At 42.6% G+C, this 16543-nt stretch overlaps 1 protein-coding gene across 2 annotated transcripts in view; it reads left to right on the top strand.

The window, feature by feature from the left end:
- The window catches only part of LOC113406840 (E3 ubiquitin-protein ligase RNF6-like), a 12523-nt gene extending 5760 nt beyond the window's left edge, over positions 1-6763 (top strand). Inside the window, exons 2-4 of one of the 2 annotated variants that reach the window (XM_026653621.2) lie at positions 119-331; positions 1013-1120; positions 4239-6763. In XM_026653621.2, coding sequence (XP_026509406.1) covers positions 139-331; positions 1013-1120; positions 4239-6004 — 2067 coding nt within the window. In that variant the 5' untranslated portion in view covers positions 119-138 and the 3' untranslated portion in view covers positions 6005-6763. Of the gene's footprint in view, positions 1-16; positions 332-1012; positions 1121-4238 lie in introns of those variants that run through there. The other variant, XM_029911978.1, reaches the window with a different exon arrangement.
- Positions 6764-16543: the final 9780 nt, after the last annotated feature.

The following is a 16543-nucleotide window of genomic DNA, read 5'->3' as shown; positions in this document are numbered from 1 at the left end:
GACATACAACCTAGTTCACGTCAAGTTCATATTAATAGGTAAACTAGGTTAAATGAGAAACTGAGCAACTGATAACTCGGAGTTATACTTCACTGTACTGATCTTTGGTTTTGTTCAGAACAGCCTGTTTATCTCAGCATGGATCGATCTAGGTCTCGTTTGGGGGGAGATGATGAACAAGCCTCTCCCCTAGAACACAGTCATGGTGAAGATGAGAGACAGTGGCAGCAGGAGCGCCTTAGCAGAGAGGAGGCCTATTACCAATTCATTAATGAACTCAGTGATGAAGACTACAGATTAATGAGAGACCACAATCTTCTTGGCACTCCTGGTAAGATATGGATGGTTACAGCAGATGAGACAGTACACCGGTATAAATCTAGAATGGTGTTATGCCAGCATAACTGAAAGTACAATTTGGTCTGTGTGTCTGGGGAATGACTGAAAAGTGAGATTTTTTTTCTTTTAAAGTTGATGGCATCGCTCTTTAAAAATGAACAATTTTAAATGGGTATTAAAGCTTGTGAAACAAAAATTCATCCTCACAGCATAATGTTTAGATTTATAATATGCATCTAAGTTACAACCTCTGGGCACACATACAATAATTAAAATATTCATTTACAAATATACTTAAAGTACACCTTGTATAGAAGAGAATTTCTTCAGCATCTGAATTCCTAGAACATACTGATGCTAATAGGTTGGCAGGTTATAATGACATGCAGTCTTCTGCTTAGATACATGTAGCCTCTTTGTTTCTGGTGCCTACTTTTTTATTCTATTGTCTATATTTGTATTGATTGTAATTTTATAATCATGCTGGTGTCTCTCCTATGTCTTACTGTTTTTACTTTATTTCTGAAAATTGTCAGTAACAAAAAAAAATATAGGAAACAGTTTCATTGTTATGCATGTATAAACAAGTAATATGCAAACGTTTTTGAGACAATCAAAATATCTTACTGAAAGGCTGAGGGCATATATTACCTAAATATGTGAACTATTTCAGGAGAAATAACAGCAGAAGAGCTACAGCAACGTTTAGAGGGGGCAAAGGAGCATCTAGCATCCCAAACTGATGTAGAAAATAGGGAAGGTGAAGGAGAAACTGCTGGAGGTAAGCTTTCTTCATTTACTTCTATGCGTAAAGCATTGATTTTTTTTATTTTTTGGGGGGGGTATATTAAAATACTGGCCTGTTCAAGTGACATCCATGCTAAGTCAGTTGTTTCTTTGTTCTATGTAGCTCTTTTTCTCCAAGTAGCAAAATGAATAGAATGTATCCTAATGATGTGAAAGTAAATTAACGTATAGTACTTCACAATAACTGATTTAGATTTGCAACAAATTACTTACCCTGACCGTTCCCCTCCAAAAAGCAATATTTGCACAGAAATAATTTACTTATTTGTTTCTGCCTTTTAAAAATAAGGATAGATTAAGCTATTTTCTTATTTATTATAGAAGTTGTCAAAACAGCTAACATAAGGAGAGAAGTGATATCCATCTGAAAAACTAAAGTTAATCTTTAAAAAAAAAAAAAAAAAAACGTTCCCTTCTTTAAAACAAGGTAAATTCTATGTTGAAATTAATATTATCTCCCTAGATAGATGTTTAGGTTAAAAAAGACTATCAATAGTTAAGTGGATATTCCCAAATTAATGGCCCAACATTTGATTAACTTCTTCCCTTCATGAATCTGGCTGGGCCAAAATCTTGCTCTATGTGAATAGGGACGAGGGGTTTTTATTTTTCGGAGTGGGAGTCGTTTTTTTTTTTCTGTAAACAAAATCCTCCCAAAACTTAACATCCCTCTCTGTGGGCAGGAAGGAAACCTGTACATATAAATGGGTAGAAGAAAAGATTTGGGCAGGGAAACAGACTTAATTTTCCAGAGTCCAAGGAATAATTCTAAGTAGTCAGTAAAAATGTGGCACTTTAAAATTGAAATATCTTGTCTGTGTTCTCATTAACCATTGAGAGAACGCCGAATGATTAGCCAGGTTTTTTTTGATGAAGACTATAAGTTGTAGTAGTGTGGTCAAGTGAAAAATTTCTAGTGTTGTAGCAGCCAGGAGCCCCACTCATGGACTTAGAATCCCATTGTGCTAGGCACTGTACAAATGCACAATAAAACAATAGACAATCTAAAGGTAAGACAAGACAACAGGTAGATACAGACAAGTGAGGAAGCATAAAGAGAGAATAGTATATAATACGTAATAGGCAGTCATCTTAGCATACCAGCAACCTAGCAGCTTAGAATAAATTCACGTAAGTAGAATAAATTCACATAATCAGAAAACAAATGCTTGTATTGATTCCATCCCCATAGCATATGAATGCTTTCCAAATTAAACTAAAAAGAAGTCTTTATTCCATCCCAGCTTGTAGGAGAAATACTTTGATTAAGTCATTGTGTGTAACTGATTGGGAAAGCAAAATCATAGATGTTGTGGTGCATATATCTTTCATGTATGCTTTTCATATACTTGAGAGCCATTAGTCCTTGTAATCCAAAGTTTTTGTTTCTGACAGTGGCCAGTGTTCAATACTTGAGAGAAAGGTGCAAGAAAATTCATAATACCCAGTTATTAAATAACCTGTCCAAATGGAAACTTTTTTTCCTAACCCCAGGCAGTTAGTGGCTGGCCTGTGCCTTGACGCATGAGGATTTATACTCCATAAATTTTCATCCTGTATTATGACTGGATGTGATGACTTAATCAACAACTAAGTGATATCTTATAATCTAATTAAACTATTTTCAATGAATTGTTTTGTTTATATTTATAGCCTTGATTTTATAAAACTAAAAATCAGTTAATCACATTTGATTATCTGTATATAATCCTCAGTGCACATGTGTGGGCTTGATGATTCCATGTGACTTCTTCCCCCACTTTTTTAAACAATTTGATCCAGTGGTACCAGAGGAAACTTTTCCTCTTGTGTCCACCCACCCACCCACCAGAAGTAATGGAATGTGCCTGTGCCCCCCGTGCCATGTGTGGAGTCACAGGTGGGCCAGGGGCTGCAGCCAGGAGTGGAGACAGAGGACCAGCATCCGGGAGTGGGGGCAGGGCCAGGGCGGAGCTGGGGGCAGAGTAGGGCTGGGTGGTGGTCCCTCCCCACTCCCACCCCTATGGGGACAGGCCAGGGCCCCGCCGTACCCCCCGGACAGTCCTCCATGCCCCATAGGAGGGCGGGCCCCACAGTTTGGGGACCACTTGTTTAATCAATGGGTATGGGTGCGTCGGGAACTCTTCTTTATAGTACTGCACGTATACTAAAATCTAGCAAATGGAAACACCTGTAAAGCAGAAAACACAGTGCCTTTTTCTCCTTACCCATAATTACAACTTGGACTTAAAAAATGTTACAAATAAATCCAATGTGGAGCATCTATATGGATCTCATTTAAATCTTCAGAGGCTGTTGAAAACCATGATTACATTGCATTTTCAGCATCAGATGAATGGAATTAGAATCCATTTTGTGACATCTAATAATGACTACACCTTTTGTAAATCACTAAAATCCTAGTCTCCTTTAATTACCTTTTTTCAGCTTGGAAGTTGATCAATTGGGGAAGGTTCAGAGAAGAGTCATGAGAATGATTAAAGGATTAGAAAACATGCCCTTCAAATTGCTCAGTCTATTTATCTTACCAGTGAGAAAGCTAAGGGACGACTTGATTTACAGTCTATAAGTACCTACACGGGGAACAAATATTTGATAATGGGCTTTTCAGTCTAGTAGAGAAAGATATAAGGTGACCCAGTGGCTGGAAGTTGAAGCTGGATAAATTCAGACTGGAAATAAGGCATAATTTTTTAACAGTGAGGGTAGTTAGTCATTGGTACAATTTACAAAGGATTGTGGTGGATTCTCAATCACTGGCAATTTTAAAATCAAGATTGGATTTTTTCTAAAATATATGCTCTAAAAATTATTTTGGGGGAATTCTATGGCTTGTGTTAAACAGGTGGTCACACTAGATGATCATAATGGTCCCTTTTGACCTTTGGAATCTATTACACTGCATACTAAAGGCAAAGGTTTATCTTCAGCAAAACAGCATCAATATAGCCATATATCTCACATACTACTGAAACAGGAAGAGAGCTTTAAAAAAGGCTTATAGGTAATACATGGTTTAGAATGCATCATGGTATGCAAAATGTGTAAGCTTTTAAACATTAGAAAAATAAGAGTTCTTTATCTGCTTACAGATTCAGAGGTTCTTGGGGAAAATTCAAATGGTGACTCTCTGCTAGAGTGGCTGAACACCTTTCGTCGCACAGGAAATGCTACTCGCAGTGGACAGAGTGGGAACCAAACTTGGAGAGCTGTGAGTCGGACAAATCCAAATAGTGGGGAATTCCGGTTTAGTCTTGAAATCAACATAAATCATGAACATACTAGTTTTGAAGCTTCTGGTGATGAATATATGGACATTTCACACTTGGATACTAGCACAATGCATATGGACAATCGACATCAAAGAGCAGTCAGTCCAGTAGCTACACGAACTAGGAGCAGGACCTCAAGAGATTCTAATGGTGAAACTTCTAACACTGCAAGGACCAGAACTGTGAGAAATTCTGTGGTACAAAGCGCTGAAGAAACCTCTTCTCCTGTCTTGGGAAGGCTCAGAAGCAGAACTAGGGAGTCAACAGGCCTTTACAGAACAAGAAGCACTGCACGTAATATTTCTTCAGACACTGGTGAACACAGTGTTGTTAGGCGAAGGGAAATGCAGGAAACAGTTACATCCACTGGTCTCCAGAGAGGTAGAGCTAGAGCTAATGTTCAGATGAATACAAGACAAAGACTAGGAATTCTAAGGTTAAGATCTACTTTGAGTAGTCGAAGCCGTTCTCCATTGCAAAGACAAGATGGCTCTACTAATTCTGAGGAGCTTGGTCTGAGGCAAAGTAGGAATTTACAGCAAATCTCTAGAAGGTCTACTAGGAGATATACAGCTCAGCCGCCCTCTGAGCCAGATGAACAAACAGTAGGTAGCACACAGACGCCACAATTTTTTAATTCAGCCCCAACATTGGGCATAACATTGGAAGAGGATGAATCTGGTAGATCAACAGCTGCAGTTAGAAGACATCCAACTATTACACTAGATCTTCAGGTGAGAAGAATTCGTCCTGGGGAAAATAGAGATCGGGATAGTATTGCTAGTAGAACGCGCTCTAGAGTGGGAATGGCAGAAAACACAGTTACTTTCGAAAGTGATAGTGGTGGATTTCGCCGTACAATTTCCCGATCAGAACGTGCAGGTATACGAACCTACGTTAGCACTATACGGATACCTCTTCGTAGGATTTCAGAAACTGGGGTTGGTGAACCTTCATCAGTGGCTCTTCGGTCAATTCTAAGGCAAATTATGACTGGTTTTGGAGAACTAAGCTCCTTAATGGAGACTGAATCGAATTCAGAAATTCAGAGGGGCAGTCAGCACTTATCAGATATGCAATCAGAGCTGAATAACTCTCACACAGTAAATGATAATAGTGAATTAAGTGAGACTTCAATTAGGCATAGATATGTTGAAGAAGGCAGTAGTGAAACAAATGGAGAGAATGATGGGACTCAACATTATAGTCTCAATAATGAAAATCGGGAGAGCAGACAGTCTCAAGAGGCAAACAACTTGGTTGAAAATGGAACACTGCCTATTCTTCGTCTTGCACATTTCTTCTTGCTAAATGAAGATGACGACGACGAGCACTTGAGAGGTTTAACCAAAGAGCAGATTGACAATCTGTCTACCCGGAACTATGGGGACAGCCACACAGAGAGTGAAATAAGTAAAACATGTAGTGTTTGTATCAATGAATATGTAACAGGGAACAAGCTAAGGCAGTTACCATGCATGCATGAGTTTCATATTCATTGTATTGATCGCTGGCTTTCTGAAAATTCTACTTGCCCCATTTGTCGGCAGCCTGTATTAGGGACTAACGCAGCAGACAATGGATAAAGTTATTTATATTGTTTAGTATTTAATGAATTGCTATATTTATGGTGAGCCAAATAGGATAAATTATAATTTGGATAAGGGTACATTTGCGTGGAGATTTGTTAGACTTGTTTAAAGATATAGGAAAGTTGCCTAAACTTAGTGTAAATACTATGTTTCTCCTTCCAAAGTGCAGATCTAGTAGTATGTGTAAAGCCAAATGATACTAATAAAATTTATATTTTTTTAGGTAATATTTTTATGCTAAGCACTTTTGTAAATATAGAAATGTAATAGTTAATCAGTCCTGCTAAATGTATGTTTGTTTTTAATGGTGTACTCACTTTATTTAGATTACACATGGTTTCACACAGGCTAACTACTGTGTTGAGAAATTGGTGTCTAAATAGCCATTCATTAGCTTTTTGTTCTAAGAACAATTTCTTTGTTTGCTGAAGATATTTAAGTTACTTGAAATGCTCAATTTAATACACAGTATATTTTTTTAATATTGAAATATCCTTTCTGAAAACCTGCAAGTTTGGTTCTATTTAAGCTTCTTTATAGCAATTTTTGCATGTGGTTTTACACAATGCTTAATGTTCACAAGTTCTTATTTGAAAGTGGATTGGATTAGTAACATTTTGAAATGTACATAATTCTATGCAGTGTCTCTGACAGTCGCTGTCTTTCAATAGACGGCAGTCAGATCAGTCAAAATGACAATTCTAAGAATGCCTGCCTCATTTGAACATAAACACTTGTTGAAAAAATAAACGTTTTAAGAGGTTTTATGCAACTCAAAATTATTTAATCCTAGTGTGACAGGTTTCTCCTGGGGTGCCACCTGGAAGTGGGGTACCACTGAGCCCTCTGACCCACCAGCCTGGGCTCCCTCTGACACTGTGCTGCTGTGATAAACTGCAGACACGCTCCTGGTTTTACACTTCCACCAGCATACACATGTAGGGACACACCCAACTCCAGTTACATGCAGGCTCTCTGACTAGCCATTGCACAAATCAGCAGTAGAAAGGCTAAAGCCAAGGTAACTCTCACCTCTCCAGGCATGTGCTCCCTCTGGAGCATAAACCCAATATTATACTGTCTTGCGCTGCACAGGGAACTGTACAGCGTAAGCTCATAGAATTTGCCCCCTCCCCCCTCAATGTGGAGAGGAATATGCAACAGCATCTCTGAGCTAAGATTCCCAGGCACTTTACTCCAAAATCTCTGATTTAGATTAAAACATAAACTTTATTAATTACAAAAGATAGCTTTTAAGTGATTATGAGTGATAGCAAACAGATCAAAGCAGATTACTTAGCAAATAAACAAAAACGCAACCTAAGCTTAATACTAGATAGATTGGATATGAATAGCAGATTCTCACCCTAACTGATGGTATAGGCAGACTTGTAGAGTCTTAAGGCAAAAGCTGCATTAGCTTTACAACTTGGGTTTCTCAGGTCTTTATACACAGGCTAGAAATCCCTTTAGCCTGGGTCCAGCATTTCCCCCAGTTCAGCCTTTGTTCCTCAGGTGTTTCTAGGAGTCTTCTTGTGTGGGGAGTGAAGAACACCAGACGATGTCACTCCCTGCCTTATATACCTTTAGCATAGGGCGGGAACCCTTTGTTTCAAAACTTGGTTTGTGGAAAAATACGGACATCCCAAGGTGGAGTCCAGAGACATGTGGTCTGGTCACATGACCTTGCATACCTTGCTGAGTTATAGCAGCCATTACTTACAGGCTGTCTAGAATGTTTACAGGAAGGTTAAGTTCTTCTGAGGTCCATTGTCTTTGCTGATGGGCCATCAGCACGGTCTGGCTTCTTCATTGTTGTACTAGAAAGGCTAGTTGTGGGTATCCCCGAGAGTAAGCACGATTGAAATACAGATACATAGTCAATATTCCTAACTTTAGATACAAAAATGATACATGCATACAAATAGGATAATCATATTCTGCAAATCATACCTTTTCCAATGACATCTCACATGACCCATCTTGCATAAAATACATTATAATTATGCTATAATCATATCATAATGTCACTATGAAGAATATGGGGTGCAGTGTCACACCTAGCTCATGTTTCTTTTTAAGACATTTTAATTTGAAGATGGAAAAAACTCCTTGAACATCGTACTTTATATAACAGGCACGATTTCTAGATCCTACTTGAAAATACAGATTTATTGTGTTTTTGTATAAAAACACAAAGATTTACAATATTAGTCCTCTTAAAGTTAACTCTCACTGATGACCAAATGGCAAGACACTAAGAGTAAAAAGAAATCTAAGCTTCCTCCCAAAAATCCTGTATAATTGGACCTTAAAATTTATACCAGTAACTTATAAAGTTATAAAATTGCGGCAAACAAACAAAACAAAATGAAGTCTTCATGTGAATCACTATTGCATCATATTCTATAGCAGGGGTTCTCAAACTGGGGGTTGGGACCCCTCAGGGGTTCCCAATGTTACTACGTGGGGGGTTGTGAGCTGTCAACCTCCACCCCAAACCCCGTTTTGCTTCCAATATTTATAATGGTGTTAAATATATATAAAAAAGTGTTTTTAATTTATAAGGAGGGTCACACTCAGAGGCTTGCTATGTGAAAGGGGTCACCAGTACAAAAGTTTGAGAACCACTGTTCTATAGGCTGGGAGAAAGATGTCATTCCTAATGTATGGCCGTTACACTGAAGTTAAGCCTACCTCCCTTTGTTCCAGGTCTGTGTAGACATACACAACTGTAACAGAATAGGCATATGTGTACATTGACTTTAGTGGAAGCTTTAATGTGCATTTAAGAGCAGGTCTGGCTTATTTTTGAAATTCTTTCAAGTCTGTATGAAGCACTGGAATTTTAGGGCACATCTACACTAGAAATACCATAGCAGCACAGTTGCAGTGCTGTAATGTAGACACTTACTACAGTGACGGACGGGGTTCTTCCATTCCTGTAGTAGATACATCTCTGAGAGGCCGTAGCTAGATTGATAGAAGAATTATTCCATCAACCTAGCACTGTGCATGCTGGGGCTTAAGTTGGCTTAACTACGTCTCTCAGGTGTGAATTATTCATATCCTTAATCGACTTAGGTCGACCTAAGTTTTAGGTGTAGACATGGCCTAAATCTATTTCTTAGTCTGAACAAGGAGATAACTTAGGGAAAGGTGGTATAACAACATTTATATATAGTTTTAGACATATTTAAAGTGAGGAGAGTTACACTAATCTCTTCTCTGCTTCCAGAAAGTCTTTAAAATCTCATGCACTTTACCTTAGCACAACTCTCCATGCAATCACTTCTAAGCAACATTCCTCAGCTTTAACTTGTATAAGTGCTCGGTTACTATGACCCTATTCTGATCCACTGCACGCTCCCACGAGGCCTTCTGTAAATACTAAAATATGGAGAGTGCAAGGGCCCTTGTGAGGTTGAGATTTACACCACTTAATCCAGCAGTTCTCAAACTGGGTCGGGACCCCAAGTGGGGTCTCCAGGGCTGGTGTTAGACTTGCTGGGACCAGGGCCGGCTCCAGGCACCAGCAAACGAAGCAGGTGCTTGGGGCGGCCAATACAAAGGGGCGGCACTCCGTCCATTATTGGGGCGGCACATTCGGGTCTTCGGCGGGAATTCGGCAGCGGGTCCCTCAGTCCCTCTCTTCCTCTTTGAGCTGCTGCCGAAGTGCCGAGGAAGAGAGGGAGTGAAGGACCCGCCGCCGAACTGCTGCCGAAGAATGGAGCGGCGCGATTGAGCTGCCGTCGAAATGCCGCCAATCGGCTTTTTTTTTTTTTCCCACTGCTTTGGGCGGCAGAAAACCTGGAGCCGGCCCTGGCTGGGGCCTAGGGCTGAAACCAAAGCCCGAGCCCCCACTGCCCAGGGCTGAAGCCCATGGGCTTCTCAGGCCTGGGTGGCAGGGCTCGGGCTTCGGCTTCAACCCTGGGTGCAGGACTCAGACTACAGGCTCCCTGCCCAAGGCTGAAGCCCTTGGACTTCGGCTTTGCCTCCCCCCCCGACCTGGTGTGATGGAGCTCAGGCTTCATTTCTGACACACACCCCTGCCCGGGGCAGCAGGGCTCAGGCGGCCTCAGGGTTCAGTGCTCCCTCCTGGGGTCGTGTAGTAATTTTTGTTGTCAGAAAGGGGTCACAGTGCAGTGAAGTTTGAGAGCCCCTGATGATCCTTGCTTTTATGAACAGGGTCTGTGGATTCAAAGTCTGCAGCGCTCAATGGGCCATTCCACTTAGTGAGTACAGCCAGCTGGGAAGAGTGAAGCTTTTTGTCAGTTACAGAAGTAGATGTGGGAAGGTGGGTGTGTTCATTTTGAAGCGAAGGAGCTGTGTAGAAGAGGCCTTGCATTGGCAGCCAAAGGGGTGCCAAGCTAGTCAGGATGATTCTACTTGACGGCAGTACAATTTGTGGAGAATGAATATACTTGTTATGAGGAATCCTAAGCATATAATGTGCTAAGCCTGTAACTTTTTATCCAACCCCCAATTCTGCTCCAACTTATATTTTGGTTGTGTGGATATAACAGAAACCAAGAGATGGTTCATATCCAGTTCCATAAAACCAAAACCTGGTGACCAAGGTTTTTCAAGCCCTACATGCAGCCTGCTTAACCCATCTCATTGTAAAGGTTAAAGCATAGGGGAGGGTCTTACACAGGAATGTAATGAGTAAGGCTTAACCCTTGACACATATTGGAGACACAGTAAGGCAGGAAATCAAATACAATAGCTGCCAGTCAGTTACAGGCAGTTAAATATGCTGCTGTTGTCAGACTGGTATAAAATATGACTTCCAAACAAGCAGCGAGACCTAGAAATATCAGAACTCCACTGGTGCCGGAAGTGCCTGCAGTGCATAAAATAAGTAAATGGACAGCTAAATATAACCACTCTTCCCTGAAGACTTATCACTACACTTCCATATTGTACTAAAATTAATTCTAGGAATCTAGGCAGTTCCATCATTAACCCAGAATCCTAGAAATGTAGGGCTGGAAAGGGCTGTGAGAGCTCATCAAGTCCATCCCCTCTGCTGAGGCCAGACGAAGTACATCTAGAAAGAAGTAACCTCATAAATTAGTTCAGGCTGTAGCTGCTCCTAAATTTATCACATCAGTAATATGTGTAAATTCAGCATGCTGAATTTAAATTGTCAACCAGTAATTAACAGACCTTTAACATTTAGTTACTGTACAGAAAGGATGAACATAAATTAGTCTAGGGTTTCCTAAGGGATTTAGTTATTAGCACCATTAAAATGCTCAGGCATTTTTTAAACAGTTTTGGTTGCATCTCTAGAGACTGTTGCACAAATATGGGCAAAGGAACTGAATTGTCGCTGTAAGAAAGTGGATCAATGAAAAAGGGTGGGAGAGAAAAACCAAGGAACTTCTTGGGTCTGGTGTATGGGAAATTATAAAGTATATTCTGGGATGACTTTGGGGTTCTGCCTGTACAAGTTTTGAGTTCTGGGTGATGATAATGAAGTTACTATGAAAATTGCTGTAGCATGAATGCTCCTCCAGCTATGGGCTATGTCACTAAACCACATACAATGGAAGAACATTAGAACTCAATGACCCTATTCAGGTGATAACATCTTGGAACAATGTGTGAATTTAGGCCTAGGAAAAAACAGTTACCCTCTCTCTGAGGGGAGGCAGGAAGTAGAGAGAGGAATTTACCAGGAGCAGAACAAAGGAAGCCAGGTGAGTCCAATTAGTGGCTTCAATAAAGATTCACAGGGTAGTAGAGAGAGATGGACTCTCAGGAAGTTTAGGAAGGAAGGGCATGGATTAGCCAAGGGCAGGGATAGGGAGCCATGTTTCAGAACCCAAAACCATCTGCAACTGAAGGACCCAGATGGCCTTAGAGGACCCTAACCCCACCCCAAACACTGGTGCTGGTACACCCCTGGCCCTTTCTTGTAATCTGTGTCCCAGTGGTTACAGCGTTCACACAGGGTATTGGAGACCCAGATTCAGTTCCCCTCTCTGCCTGATGTGGAGCAGGGATTTAGACCCACATCTCTCACTTTTCCAGAAACTGCCTTAACCTGCGGGCTGTCATGGGGTGGGGGTCTCAATATCTCCTTTTGAAGCCGTTCCACTTTGCATAAGTACTTAGTGAATGGGCCAGGCAGAGCGAGATTGACTATATAAGCTGGTGGTTAGGCCATTCAGTGGGAAGTGGGAGTAGACACACATTCAAATCCTTATTCCCATGTCTTTTTATATAAAGTGGAAGGCTTCAACAGGAGAGAGTGAGATCCCCTCCAGAATACCCCATGGCTTAGAGCACTCTCCTGAGGGGTGGGAAACATAGGTTTAAATCCCTGCTCTACATCAGGCAGGGGCAGGGGTCTCCAAATGCTGAGTGAGTGCTCTAAGGAGAGATGGCACCATCTCCTCTGACCTGGATTTAAAAACTGAGGTCCCCTGGAGAAGAGGTGCTTAGGAAATGCTAAGGACAGAAATGTGGCCTATTGGCGATCTTAGGTAGCTCCCAACTCAGCATGCTGTCTTTTGTGGTTCCCATTCTTAAGGGCCTAACTCCCCATGCCTTGTATAGGGAGCCTGGGTACCTAATGTAGAGTTGAGGACATGGGCGGCAGGTGAAGCCCCCCTTTGGGGAGGCTAGCCCCTGGCTCCGCCCCTTCTGTCCACGCCCTCCTCATGGCCAGAGCCCGAGACCCCCTGCTGTCCCTCCACCACCCTCCTGCCCAGAGCACCCCCCCTTGGCTGCAGGAGCCCTGGGCAGGCTGAAGCCCTGAGCATCCCCATCACCCGGCTGCAGGAGCCCCGGCCAGCTGAAGCCCTGAGCGCCCCCCCGCCCCTCGGCCAGAGGAGCCGCGGGCTGGCCAAAGCACCAAGCCTCCCTCCCCCCGCACCGCCTGGAGGAGCCTTGAGCTTGCTAAAACCCTGAGCCACCCTATAACCCCTCCCACAGAGGAGCCCGGGGCTGATGACAGCCGTGCCACACCTCCTCTCCCCGGACCCAACCCGCCCAGGGGAAAAGCATCTGTTAGAAGACACTTTTGATATGCCCCATGCAGGTTCTGTTCTGGGGCAGCTGAGGAGGTGGTATGTGCTTCCTCAGCTGCCCCAGAACCTGCATGGGGCATAATAAGCAAAAACTTCTCTGCCAAACCCCGCAACTGGGGGTCTGGCGGCTGCAGCCGCACCGGAGAAGGCAGAGCCTCCCCATGCCTATTATACCCGCCGCCCATAGTTGAGGATGCCATTAAGTGTCACGATGCCTAAATTAAGTCATTGCAATATTGAGCTTAAGTCCCCTTTGTGGATCTAGCCCTGCGTCTCTATACAGGTTCCTCCTTGCACTCCTCTTCGTGAGAGCTGGCCCTTAGGTTGGAAGTATTTCAGGGCAGGGTCCATGTATTTCTGTATGTTTGTGTTGCACTTAGCACGGCTAGACCCAGATCCTGACAGGACCCTTTGGGTGCTGACGTTGTTTAAAGTTAATTTTCCTCAATTGATGGGGTACATTTGAATTAACTATATATGGTTTCCTTTCAGGATGAAAAGGTAGAAGAGGCTTGAACAGCAGTAAATCCTTGGGAGGATCCAATAGAGCAAAGGAAGAAGCTATAAAAACTGACACAATACTGACAGGCTCTGAGCCAGTCTATACAGAGCAGTGGTGAAAACATTAGTGGCAGACTTAAATTAGCCCACTGATGGAGTTGCCTTGGTGCATTGCATTAGTGTGAGATTTCCCTGAAGCTGCCAGTGTAGACAAGGCCTTAGGGTTATTACTGACAATTATTTTTAAAACTCATGGCTAAGGGAGCAAGGTTCTGAAAATATGGAGAAAGCAAATATTGGGCATATCATGGATTTATGTAGTGGCATTGTGATATGATACTTCTACTTAAACAACTAATTCAAATTGGCTTACATAAGTGTAAACCATAAAGACAACTGTGTGGATTGAAAGTTGGCTAAATAACAGGTCTTAAATTCAGCCAGAGCTGTCCAGAGCTCTGGTAAATATTTTCAAACCTGCAGAGCAGAAGCCCTGAGCCCCGCTACGCCCTGTGGGGCAGAAGCCCCAGGACTCCAGGAAATACTCTATAAGAATTTAAGCTCTGCTATATAATAAATGTTAATGATAAATTACAATATACCATCAAGTTGGAGATAGCATCTAGTAGGGTGGTGCAGGGATTGGTATTGCTATCAGCCTTGACATCTTAATTAGTGATCTGGAAGAAGGAGTAAATAGGATGTTCATTAAATTTGCAGAAATGTTACATTAAGGAGCTGTTAGCACTATTCAAAACAAACATATAATATAGAAGAGCCTAGAGGTTAGAAGTATGGGCAGAAAATAATAAAATGAGATTCTAGTTGGAAAATGCAAGCTAAGTCATCTGGGGAAAACTAATCCAAACTAATGTATGCAAAGAAAGGGACAAACTTGGGAAGCTGTAATGCTGAAACAGACCTAGAAAACTAGATTTTCAGAGCTCTAGGAAACATATAGAACAATCTCAATGAGACGGACTAGATGATCTAATAGGCCCTTTCCATCTCTAATGTCTATGACTGACTTTCTAAGTGGTTTACTTGTTCTATATTTCTTTCTAATTGTTTCTTGATGTCTCATGTACCCAGAAATAGATTCCTGCTGTCTGATGTAAAGTCATATAACCACAACTTGGACAGAAATCTTGGACAGTTTCTTTCAGCTCCATGGCCTCTTTGCTCCTCCTGTTTCTAAGCCACCAAGTTTCCATTCCTGCTATTGTTCTAAGCCTTGTCATGCTTCTAACAGCAGCATTCACTCCTTCATCCTAGAAGCACACTGTGTTCCAAAAAGTGCCTTCCTCTGGCACTGCCAAAGAACTCCAGGTGAACTGGCATCAGTTGTGTGTATGAAAGGAAGAAGAGGTTTGCCACTGTGACCAAGAGGGACAGGCCCCGTGAGAGGACCTGAAGGACTTTGAAACCTTCGAGGGTCTCCAGGTGGAAGACAGGTCATGCCTGGCAAGCTAGGAATGAATATAGACTGTTTATTGTTTTCAAAATATGTTTCCACTGGCATGCTTTTGTTCCAGTTAAGAAATAGTGTGCTTTATGAAGGCCAGCTGGTGACTGGTTAACCTTGTCATTGCCCCTGAGAGAACAGGACTGCTGGTGCTGAATTAAAGTCAGACTTGGTGAGGTGATCACAATGAATTGCAGGAGTCTGCTGCCTAAATCCCTGGCCTGGAGGGAGTGAATCATGCGATCCCACCCCAAGAAAGGTGACTGCTGGAGGCCTGAAACCTAGGTGGGGGTGCTCTTAAAGAGGTCATAAAGGAATCAGAGTTGCAGTTACCTCAGGAACTATGATAGTCACATATCCCCATCTTCAGAGCTCAGTCCTAGTCTCAAGGGTTGTTAAACACTGAAAGTGTCCCAAAATATTTTTTGGACCAATATAATGGCATTGGATGTCTTATGTTGTGACAAAGCTATGTTGTATCGCACCATAATGATACTGTCTTGTAACATAACAGTGTTTGCATGGTGTCAAGTATCAGAGGGGTAGCCGTCTTAGTCTGAATCTGTAAAAAGCAACAGAGGATCCTGTGGCACCTTTAAGACTAACAGAAGTATTGGGAGCATAAGCTTTCGTGGGTAAGAACCTCACTTCTTCAGATGCAAGAAGAAGAACCTTGCATCTGAAGAAGTGAGGTTCTTACCCATGAAAGCTTATGCTCCCAATACTTCTGTTAGTCTTAAAGGTGCCACAGGACCCAGTGTTTGCATGGTTATTTCTGCTTTGACTTATATATATATGCATAGCCGGGGGGAGCTGGGGGGGGGGAAGGTGAGAGATTATGAATCATGAGCTTGATCCTGCAAGCTGCTGAGCCCCCTCAAATGCAAAGAGACTTAGTGGGAGCACAGGACACTCAGTGCCTCCGAGTGACTCAGCATCATTATCTACCTTATTTCTGCTGTAGGTCATAACCTCCTACTTCCCTTCTATGATAAGAACTATTCTTCAAGTCTAGTGTCCTTGGAAATGAACTATTGATCCAGAGAGGTCTCAGAAACCTCTGGGAGTAACAGCAATCCAAGACTCAAAGATATTATTTCTTTCAGACATCTGCCATTGGGGGGGAGGGAGGGGGTGAAGTCACTGGCATTAATGAGATTAGGTTGTGCCCACAGGGTTTGTAGGATGAGGACATTGGGTCTGATTCCCCTCTTGAGTGCACCATAAGAACACCAGAGCTGCTCTATTGGCTTCAGTGGATTCCAGGGCCGGCTCTAGGCACCAGCCAAACAAGCTGGTGCTTGGGGCGGCACATTTTTAGGGGCGGCATGGCCGGCGCCAGAATGCCGCCCCTAAAAATGTGCCGCGGCCGCCCTAGCTCACCTCTGCTGCTGCTGCCTGGGAGGGAGGGGGAGATCCCAAGCGGCCGCGGCGCGCGAAACAGCTGTTTCGCGCGCCGCTGCTCCCCCTCCCTCCCGGGCTTCAGAGCCTGGGAGGGAGGGGGAGAAGTGGCGCCTGCGCCGC

Source organism: Terrapene carolina, unplaced genomic scaffold (assembly GCF_002925995.2).
Source record: "Terrapene carolina triunguis isolate 2854851 unplaced genomic scaffold, T_m_triunguis-2.0 Scaffold141, whole genome shotgun sequence".
Taxonomy (NCBI): domain Eukaryota; kingdom Metazoa; phylum Chordata; order Testudines; family Emydidae; genus Terrapene; species Terrapene triunguis.
This window is presented reverse-complemented; position numbering and strand designations above follow the sequence as displayed.